This window comes from Apium graveolens, chromosome 6 (genome assembly GCF_009905375.1).
Source record: "Apium graveolens cultivar Ventura chromosome 6, ASM990537v1, whole genome shotgun sequence".
Taxonomy (NCBI): domain Eukaryota; kingdom Viridiplantae; phylum Streptophyta; class Magnoliopsida; order Apiales; family Apiaceae; genus Apium; species Apium graveolens.
In genome coordinates this window covers 10,185,027-10,195,594 of record NC_133652.1, presented here as the reverse complement: position 1 = coordinate 10,195,594, position 10,568 = coordinate 10,185,027, and the positions used below count along the sequence as shown (strand labels likewise).

The 10,568-nt window shown below is 34.6% G+C and overlaps 2 protein-coding genes across 2 annotated transcripts; both read right to left on the bottom strand.

The window, feature by feature from the left end:
• Positions 1 to 680: 680 nt before the first annotated feature.
• Positions 681 to 3,952, bottom strand: LOC141666777 (putative polygalacturonase At1g80170). The gene is made up of 9 exons (XM_074472959.1): positions 3,561 to 3,952; positions 3,169 to 3,297; positions 2,806 to 2,976; positions 2,703 to 2,723; positions 2,350 to 2,557; positions 2,098 to 2,179; positions 1,837 to 1,945; positions 1,353 to 1,469; positions 681 to 1,259 (listed from the first exon to the last, which is right to left on the bottom strand). Exons 1-9 carry the CDS (start codon positions 3,804 to 3,806, stop codon positions 942 to 944), a joined length of 1,401 nt encoding a protein of 466 aa, XP_074329060.1. The 5' UTR covers positions 3,807 to 3,952; the 3' UTR covers positions 681 to 941.
• A 1,923-nt stretch (positions 3,953 to 5,875) lies between these two features.
• LOC141666778 (uncharacterized) lies at positions 5,876 to 10,093 on the bottom strand. The gene is made up of 5 exons (XM_074472960.1): positions 9,935 to 10,093; positions 8,519 to 8,784; positions 8,074 to 8,178; positions 7,942 to 7,989; positions 5,876 to 6,318 (listed from the first exon to the last, which is right to left on the bottom strand). The coding sequence occupies exons 2-5, from the start codon at positions 8,777 to 8,779 to the stop codon at positions 6,079 to 6,081; spliced, it is 654 nt and encodes a 217-aa protein (XP_074329061.1). The 5' UTR covers positions 8,780 to 8,784; positions 9,935 to 10,093; the 3' UTR covers positions 5,876 to 6,078.
• Positions 10,094 to 10,568: the final 475 nt, after the last annotated feature.

Genomic DNA, 10,568 nt, shown 5'->3' with positions numbered 1-10,568 from the left:
AGGGTACTCCCCTTGGGCCAAATTTATCACCAGTATGTGAGGGGTTTGCAGCAAATGCCAAGCACCCAAAGGTTTTGATGTTGTTATAATCAACGGGTTCGTCATATCGGATTTCATATGGAGTTTTGTTGCCCAGTACTGGTGTTGGCAACCGGTTGATGATGTAGACAGCCGTTAGCACACACTCGCCCCAAAACTCCAAAGGTAGTCCAGCTTGAAAACGAAGACACCTAGCTACTTCAAGCACATATCGGTGTTTCCTTTCGACACGAGCATTTTGCTGTGGTCGATGTGGACAGGATGTCTGGTGTGTAATGCCCTTTTTTGCATAAAATTGTCTGCAACTCTCATCACCGAATTCTGCTGCATTATCCGATCTAATGGTCTGAATTTCAGCTTTGAAGTGAACTTTAGCATAGTTATAGAAGGCCTTGATAGTTGATATATAGTCAGATTTATATTTGAGCAAATAGACCCATGTGACTCTTGTGCAATCATCGACTATCGTGAGAAAGTGTTTGTATTTGCCCCTGGTAGCCAACTTCTACGGTCCCCATGTGTCAATGTGTATCAGTGAGAAAACCTTAAGGTGTTAGAGGAAGGCCCCAATAGGATCATATATTAACAGTCTGCACTGCAACTCTGTATGCTCAAGATTGGGTCATTTACTATGAAACTGGTTCAAGAAGGAGATACTTACTTTTATTTATATATATGTTAATAATTTACATAATTACATTCCACCAACAAATTGGCTTATTTACACACAAAATTTTAATGACAAACTACCTCCTGCTACTATAGAACAAAATATTAATAGAAGTAAACAGGAGGAAAAAGGGAAAAAATGTACAATATCTGGCATCTCTAGTTAGTAATGAACAAATGTACATATTAGGAACTCACTTCCCTGAGACATCCAAAGGGCTCAAGAAAAGAGCTTAGAGTTCAGTATGTGCAAGATGCTCTTTACTTGACTCTGCAAACTGATCCTCTTCGCGGCGTTTGATAAGCAAATCTCTATCTGATGAAGACAGACATTCAGCGGAAGGTTGCACGTATCCGTACCCGAAGCCTGTGGCAGAATGGCAGTAAGCCTCAGCCTCGGCTGTGCCATTCATTCTTCCCAAGTTGATATTGTTCAATACTATGTGGCTGCAAGGAACTTTGTCACTGCATGCAAATTGCATGGCCTTTGCACTTTTTGAGGTTCCGCTAATGTTGCGGTACATTATTAGGCTTATTTCAACAGCCGATGTCTAGGAAATCAAAATAAAAAGGCAACTTTTTAGATTCACATAAGTTAAGAAAGTTACAGATAGAGAGGGGGTGAAGGGGGGAGAGAGATGTACTTGATTTTGACAAGATTTTGGGGAATCACAGTAATACTGATCGATTATAATTGGGTTTGAAACATTTTCCATCCTCACATTCTGGTAGCGTACTCCACGGACATAACCAGATCCTCCCTGCATTAAACGATGAAGATAGTTACGTATTACTTGTTAGCAAAGAAGCTAGTAGATTATTTGGGTAAAGAACATCTTCTTGCCATCTTCATGCAGGAAAAGAGTTCTGCTTTTGGCATATGATATAAATGTTTAACAATTATTACTTGCTGTTATTAGGTGAATAGGTTAAAATTGCATCTTCGCAGACAGTTGTCTATGACTCGGGGTTACTCATAATGTCGACTAAACAGCTAAACTTACATGATTTAAGATTATGGCAATATATGATATTTTGGTAGCAACTGTCACCTTAGTAATCTACTTGTAAGAACTAATGAAGGATTGAACACAATTAGGATTTGACCAGTTTTTAAATGATGATTACCTGCCAAGTTTTAATTCTGAGGCCATTAGTAGTTCCTCTGAGGAATGCATTGTCCAAAACTACTTTTGTAACCACACCAGTTGAGTTATCCTTCCCAAGGCTTCCAATGCTGGCATACCAGAAACACATTAAAAAGTGATAACGAGTAACTTCATCATAATTGCATGAAATGTGTGGTGAGTACCGAAGTTTTATTGCTGATACAAGGGTAAAAAAGCATGCTAACAAACAGTTTTGGAACGATTTAGACTGATTAAATACCTTATACCGTGACCAGGTCCACAAGTGATTCTCTTCATCTTGATATTTGAGCTACCATTGACGATTGAGATGCAGTCATCCCCTAAAAATCACAACATATCAGAACTCCATCAGCATATTTGGTATTTATTATATATACATAAATAGATAACGGTATTACCACTAATGCTGATCATCTTTGCAGTAGTTCTCCCTGAAACAGAAACATGGATATAGCCATTATGATAAATAAATTACAGGAATTTTACTAACCGGTTCCAATTTTAGAATTCTCAATAACCACATTTGTAGATGCAGTGAGATGGATTCCATCAGTGTTGGGACTGTCTTCTGGAGAAGATACAAGTACATCATAAACACGAACAATTTCAGAACGAGAAATGGTAAAGTGCATTTGTTGGCTGTTTCGAATAGTAAGGCCTTGCACCCTTACAACGGAGCTTGAATCTATAGTAAAAGCCTGCAAACAACTCTTGTTTTTAATACTTCACTTAATAACTTGCCACAAGAAATGAAATAATTGGTTAATTTAATTAGACGTAGACTTCCTTGTTCCGGTAACTTGATTTACATAATATGTTTTCACGAAGTATTCGGATTCTTACTGTGGGAGCTCCTATGCAAGGCTGCAGGAAAAAGGAACCATCAGATAAAACCAGAGCACGCTTAACTATAGTCCGTGATCCTTTAAATTACAGAATAACTTACATTTGACTTGTTCTTTTTGCATGATGCTGCCCACCATTTGCTTCCTGAACCATCGATAACTCCATTCCCTTGGAAATTAACTGCCTTTAGGTTTGAGAAATAAAGCCAGGTTCGAGGATTTTTCACATCCCAATTTTTGGGGTCATTTGGTGCTAGAATGGTTCCCTCAACCTGTACACAATTATATTTTTAGCTTCTCTTGGTAATTAAATGTAATTTATCACTATTTTCATTTATACATGGACATCTGACTATAATACTTAAAAAGGACAACAAGAACATTTTAAATTTTATAAACGACGTAGCCTCCTCAGTAACAAATTTGTAGGAAGTGAAAGAACTATAATGACATTAAAGATTCACCTGAACGACCAATCTATCAACGCAAGGCCCTCTGAATCTAGTTGCATTGACCAAGTAACGACGTCCTTTTGGTACAAGAAGAACCGATTTTGGCGTAGAGCAAGCTTGTTTCCAGGCCTTGACAAAGGCCTAATACAATCACATATATAAACAAAAAAGCAGCTTATAATGGCAGAAAATAGTAACAGATTCATGAAGAATAATGCGCTTCACTATATAAGCCAACAATTTATCAGAAAGAATAATATGGTGGTTCCACATGTCCTTCCGAGTCAAAGATTGATACAGCTTGGTGATTCTAATACTAGACAAGAAATTCCCACAAACTTGAGATGAACAAAATAGCCTAGACTACTGCAAAGCATGATGCATATAACACAGGCATATGTCACCTGAGTATCGTCAGAAATCCCATCACCAACTGCTCCTAGACCATCAACATTCACGAGAATCTTGCTACCCCGCTCGCTTGTCCATGATGGAGGCTCAAAGAGCTCTATCTCGTCTCCTTCTTCAATATTCAAGTTATTAAGATACTCACGAACAGTGTTGTTGTCAGATAAGTTGCTTTCCTCATTGCCATAAGCCACTGTCAGTAGACAGAACAAGAATATCAACGAGATAAATTTCTGCATCATTTATGTGTTTTGGTAGTTCAAGAAGATAGTTAGATTTACATAAATTAAGTGAAGACATTGGAAATTAATATATATGTTTTGATTAGCGCGGAAAATCGAGGGTTTTGGGGTGATTTATGTCTTGGCTTGAAAGTAGCTGCAGATGTTAGATTTTCCACATGCCTAGACTTCAAGTGTAAGAATAAATTTTGGTAAGTTTGCTTTACTCTTCAACTAGTGGTCCAAAGAAATGCTATTAATTGGTAAAAAAGTGTTCTTCTGGATTCTTTTTGTAGTGTATTCCACTCAGAGAAACTTATTAATACAACTAGTTGCCATCTAAAGTTCCTTTCTTGCACAATCTCGTAGGATTACAAGTCTAGAAGATACGATCATCCTAGTACATGCACAACCTAATACGTATCTTCAAGAACAAAGTGAACTAAAAGCAATCTTGATGTGTTCCATGCATCTGATAGAAAATTGGATGCCTGACAATAAGAAGTAGAACTAGAAGACTTACAAAATTGTTGGTAGTCTGATCTGAAACTGGTTCAAAAGTGACTCCTATCAATTAAGATGATATTAACATCAGTTCTCATCTTTCTTGCTACTGTGACCTCTTTAATATGCATTGAAGTTCCAAAATTTCCTATTTCAGAATAGAATTTGAAATCTTGCAACCAAACTTCGGGATCCTCGGGCTCAAGGTCCATCAATATTGTTGTGACTGAAAATCCTCAAAACTGCACTTCAAAGTACAGAATTATCCTTTCTCGGAGGTTTTTAAAGCAGCTCTTCTGCATCATCCAGCAACCCAACATTTTAAAACGGGATCCATTTTCCATATTGCAGGTGAGCACTGACTGGTATCAAACAAAATTGTCATGACATAACAATGTATCTGGTTCCCTAGTAGAAGTTTTGTTATTACTAAACGATAGGCTCAACAATGCCACAAAAGAAAGAACCAAGGGCATTGCATTTTAGAGAAGAGCTCAATCTTGTCTTTGACAAGGTCCAAACTCTCGATATCCCGTAAAGAGAGCGAAGGCACATTAATGGATGGAATCAAAATGTCTTCCAAGCATCATCTAGACATCTGCACAGAAATTATTGTATTCCAAGCTACATAATCTGTAACACGCATTACACCAAACATTTTGGTGGTTCTTACATGCAAGAGTAGTTGGAGGCTGGGTAAAATTTACAAGAACATTGATACACAATGTAAAGAGATTTGTAGTGACTAATTCAATAAGAATTCAACATGAAAAAAAGATAATACTCATGATTACGAATGAGGAAAACAGTTAAAAAAATGCTCCCCGAAAATAATGATACTGTATAAGTGGAATAAGAAATTTTAATTGGTGTGGTTGATTTAATAAGAGGGTTCCATTTTATTTACTATTTTTTCAATTAATTGAAACAAGACAATGGTTATTTGGGATTTTTTTTGAAATTAAGTTGGGATTTCTAACATTTTCCTCGTCAAACAATAACTTTTTAACGGCTTATATTCTTACAAATGAGTATTTCTTTCAAAACCTTTTCAAACTTTTTATGGGGCGTATATCCTTACAAATGAGTATTTATTTTAAAACTTTTTCAAGCTTTTTCGGAGTGAGCGGGATGAGCGAGGGTCGAATCCAAGATCTGAGATGATATTTTACATTCGAGAGAGTACGGTCAAATAGAGGATGGAAAATTCTAGGAAGTTTAAACGGGATAAAAATGATGGACCCTCATTTATTCATACCAATAACACCAATTATAATCTCCGTTCTATCGCTATATAATTTCAAAGAATTTTTAAGAAAAATGCTATATTTTCAAGCTGGATCATAAAATTACACATATCATAATTGATAATAAATCTAGTAATAAACATAATAAAACACCTAATTTTTTATGAGCCCTTCCTTTTTTAATAAAAGCATACTCAATTTAAAATTTCAACACCAAATTATTTGGAACTGTTACCATGTTTCATTGGTACACTGGTTGATGCTAAACTATATAACATGGTGCTAATAATTTTTTTGGGTACGGGATATGTAATTACCATACAAAACTACAGGTATCAATGGTGCTAATAATTTTTTTGTTTAATCATATAAAAACCAGAAGTTACATGTCAACAGCTCAACTCACAAACAACAACTTCGAACTCTAGATACTTTATTCAGATCATAACATTATGAACATTTTGATATACAGGTGAAAGTAAAAGTCAATGACAACAAGAGACATAATTTACTTTCAGATTCAACATTTATCATATCACTTATCAACATGTTGATCCAATAGCCTCCAAAAGAGCTGCCACAAACTCCATCTGAGCTTCTTCCTTAATCTTTGAAAAGAGCGGAACATGGACAAAAAGGGATTTGTGACCTTTCTGTTCTGCAAACCGGAGGGAGTGATAGTATACATAATTGCAAACATAACGGCCAGCATCATTCGAAAGTGTAACAGCGTGACCGTCCTTTTGCAAGAACTGTAGGATTGCCTCAGTAGAGCAACAAGTCTTTAAGAAAGAAAGAGAATATGTTAGCCAGCAAAGATATTAGTTTATGCACATGGTAACACACAAAAAACGTAATAAAATTAAATAATTTAACCGAAGCTTGATATTACAAAGACTTCTAAATGCTTTGCTAGTACACAAGGTTCAAAACTATATAAAAGCTTCCTAATGTAAATTCTTAGTTTTTAGAAAGGCTACAATCATTCACATCTGGTTGAGAGCCAAAGATTTACCAGATTAATTATTACTGTTATTAAATCCTAATTTCTAGCTTCTGACGCCAAAATCATGGTATTGGTAATTTGATGTGGACTGAAACGGTCTATTACTCTTTACTTGAGTAACTAAATGTCAGGAATAGGTTCTCATATGTAGACTGACACGGTCTTTTACTCTTTACCCTGCGTAACTAAATGTCAGGAATAGGTTCTCATAGGAGAGAAACAGTTGCAGACCCTAGCACGGAAACAAGTAAGCTGACTAGACACGAGATATATATTTTTTTCTTTTAAAATCCTCTCTTTCATAATAGTAAGAAAACATAAGTTGTTAGTGGAATATATAAACAAGTTGTTGCACATCTAGTCACGAGTGGAAGCTTATCCATAAGAAGGAATATAAATATTAATTAATATTTGTGTAAGCATCAGATAATCAATTGTTGTACTTGTTGTCTTTCTCTGTAATCCCAGGTGGAATTTGGGGGTTGGATTTCTCTTATCAATAGATCTCAATTATCATCTAAATTAGTGAACAAACATTGAATCCAAGTGGTTGGCATACTAAAAAGCATTTATAAGATAATTTACTTCAACTGTGGAAATTAATTTTTATGCAACCCACAACTCAACCCTTGTGGCATTGCATGTTCATACAGGTTAGGGATATCCTGTCTTTAATACCCTAGATTTCTTCAATAAATGAAAGAAATTTATTATTCGCTAAAAGAATATGGTCTATCTGACATCGATCCAGCCGGTGAAGATGGTAATTAAGTTTCCTTCATTATAACGGGATTATTAAATGAAGTCAAGGTATGTGCATGATGCGTATAAACTAGTAACTGTGGGGAAGAATTTTGTCACATGTATCAAGTGAGTCTCCCGTTATCGTGTATCCTGAGTATGAAAGACGTATGATTGTGACATAACAATGTGTTAACAGTTATGGCACAATACAGCATAGCCACTTCCTCACATATATAAGTTAATGAAACCTTGGTGATGTCATTTCACAGAAATGTTGACCCGCCTACTTGGTGTACTAGGGTTTAAGCAATTGGAGTATTGGACACTTTTATTAATAGAAAGCATAGGGACAATTTACCTATCTGTGCCTTTTTCAGGGTTATAGGTTTTTTGTCGGCACATAAGTTTCCCTGGTAGCTTTGTTCCAAAACGAAAATAAATAGTAAGGGTGTGATGTTGCGACAATCAACCGTTAAAACTTGTTCTACTGTACAATTTAAATAAAGGGTGTAAAGGACTAATTTACTATCTATTTACTGTGGAACAACAAATAATGGCTTTCATAAACTATCTTAGCTGCATTGGTTTAGCTCTGTACATACTTAAAACATGTCTGAATTAAGATCTCTGGCAAAAGAGACGAAGATAACATTACCTGTCTTGTTTGACTGATTCCTCCATCAGCAAGGACTATAGGCAATTGCTGCAGAAAACAATTAAAGTTTGGAAATTAATGACAGTTCAATGATAAGGAAAGTAAGTGAAGTACTGAATGGAGCATATTTACCTGAGGCTGCCATCCCAGCTCATCAGGACAACGGAAGGTGGCTTCATTCACAGCCTGCTGCTCAATAGCAAATTTAACCGATCCACTATTCACCCCCAAGTGAAGCTTTAAAGAAAATAAAGGTTCATATTTTAGAAAAAAACAGCATTTTCAAATTTTTAGTCCACAAACAGTATGAATACATCATCTGAAAATATATGTAAGAATGATTCTTGCACTTCACATTTCTACTAGTTTACCAAAATTTAACACCTAGAATAAGACACTCGCACAAAAGTAAATTAGTGTTAAGGAACAGACAGCTAGTATGTATCTTTAATCTTTATACTATGAATCAGACATGAAGCCAGTGACATTAATCCAACAATTATTTTAGCTCCATCAAAACAAATTTTCAGTGCTAAATCTTAAGCTAATCAAAAAACAAAGAGTAAGAAATCCATACCCACACAACTTGTTCATTGCTGGAATCATCACCTCCCGATATTCCTGACTCCATGACCTTGTAAAGCATAGGAAGTGCACCATCTCCAGCAGTCTCGAGAACTTGACAGCTCCCTAAAATTACACTTGGAGTCAAACCCCTCTTCTCAACATAATTCTTCAGATTAGTAACAATAGTCTCAGTAGGATTCTGGGCAACACCGTGAAATTTCTTGAATCCCGTCACATGGATTGTCAACTTCCTTGGCGCTTCAGATCCCATTTTAGCTGCAAAAGCTTAAAAAGTCAGCTAGTTCTTGATGATTAATATAACTCGATCTGAAATTTATTGGAATAGCATAGAGCAGACAGTGTAGATAGAGTTCAGTGTTACCAACCACCACCAGATGCAAGAAAAAGAATAACATTTGTGTTTATATTCAAATTACTTCTCGTCACAAACACAAAAGTTATTTTTCCAATAGTCCACAAAACTAGAATCATTACAAACCACATAGAAGAATAAACTACTTGGATAACGAAGCATTAGGGTTGTAATAGCACGGAAAATAACTATCATACCATCTTTATACTTTAAAAAAATCTTCCTCAACCAACTTAACATCATTAAAAAGATCATTACTTTATCAATTTGGACTTAAATTGAGTCACCATTACACAGGTATAAATTCCTTAAACAACAACAAAGTCTTATATTTCCTCGGAAGATATCTTAAACAAATAATTGGTCTACAGCTGGGGTCATCATCATCAAAAGATTTAATTTTCCTCATTTCTCCACACTCATTCAAATGGAGTGTATTTATAATTATACCAAGTTAGTGATACAAATAAACAAACAATAAAGATGCAATCTTGATACACATACACATATATCTCAAGTCAAAAATCAAGAATTGAGCTATGCAATATAACCCCAGCTCAAGAACAGCAAAACAATCAACAAATACAAATATTATTTGTATAACATTATTAAAAAGATCATTACTTTATCAATTTGGAGTTAAATTGAGTCACCATTACACATGTATATATTCCTTAAACAACAACAGGTACTTTGCCTTTCCTCGAAAAAATTACGATATCTCAAGCAAATTATTAGTATAAGTTGGGGGTCTTGATCCTCAAAGATTTTTTCTTTCTTGTTTCTCCTTATTTATCCAAATGATGTGTGTGCACAATTATAATCCCAAGCCAGTGATTTGAATAAACAAACAATAAAGATAGAATCTTGATACATAAACACATATTTCTCAAGTAAAAATCAAGAATTGAGCTAAGCAAGATAAAAGCCCAGCTCAAGAACAGCAAAACAATCAACAAATACAAATACTATTGTGTAAAATATGTTTCAAGAAAGCAGTAAAACAACATATGGAACAAAGTAATGGAATTGTGGAAAAGAGAACTGAATTACCTCAACTTGTTGTTTCTCTCTCTAGATTACAGTCTGCTTGTTCTGAGAGAGAGAGAGTATAAACAGCTAAAACAAAGCTGTGTTAAAATGGGCTTTTCTGCTCATGCTTTTGTTTGGCATAATCCTGATACGAGTATCATAATTGTACAATAATTATTACCGTCTCCCATCATAAAAACGTTTCCTATTTTGTGTTGCATACGTTTATCAATACTTTATCAATGCAAAATTCAAAATAGTGGTATATTATAATAATATTAATAAAATATTACCACCCTCTCTGATTCGAGGGTTTTTCCTGTTGTAGATCACTTTAACCTTTAATTTTCCTGTTTTTCTTATAATGTATTAAGGCTGTTATTATTATTATTACTTTCTCTATCCCATTAAATTTTATACATTATTTTTTATATATTTTTTAATACTTCTTCAAAACATAATTCCATAATATGTTATTTAATTTTTTGTTCTGAATAAAAGTTTTATGTTTAAATTTTTATTCAAAAAAAACTTAAAAAACATTACAAAACGATACTTTTTAGCAGTCTCGAAATACGTGCAAATAGTGAACGAATATTTGTTAAAACATTATTTTTTAAGATAAAAGAAACTTTCATTCAAATAATAAGAGCAA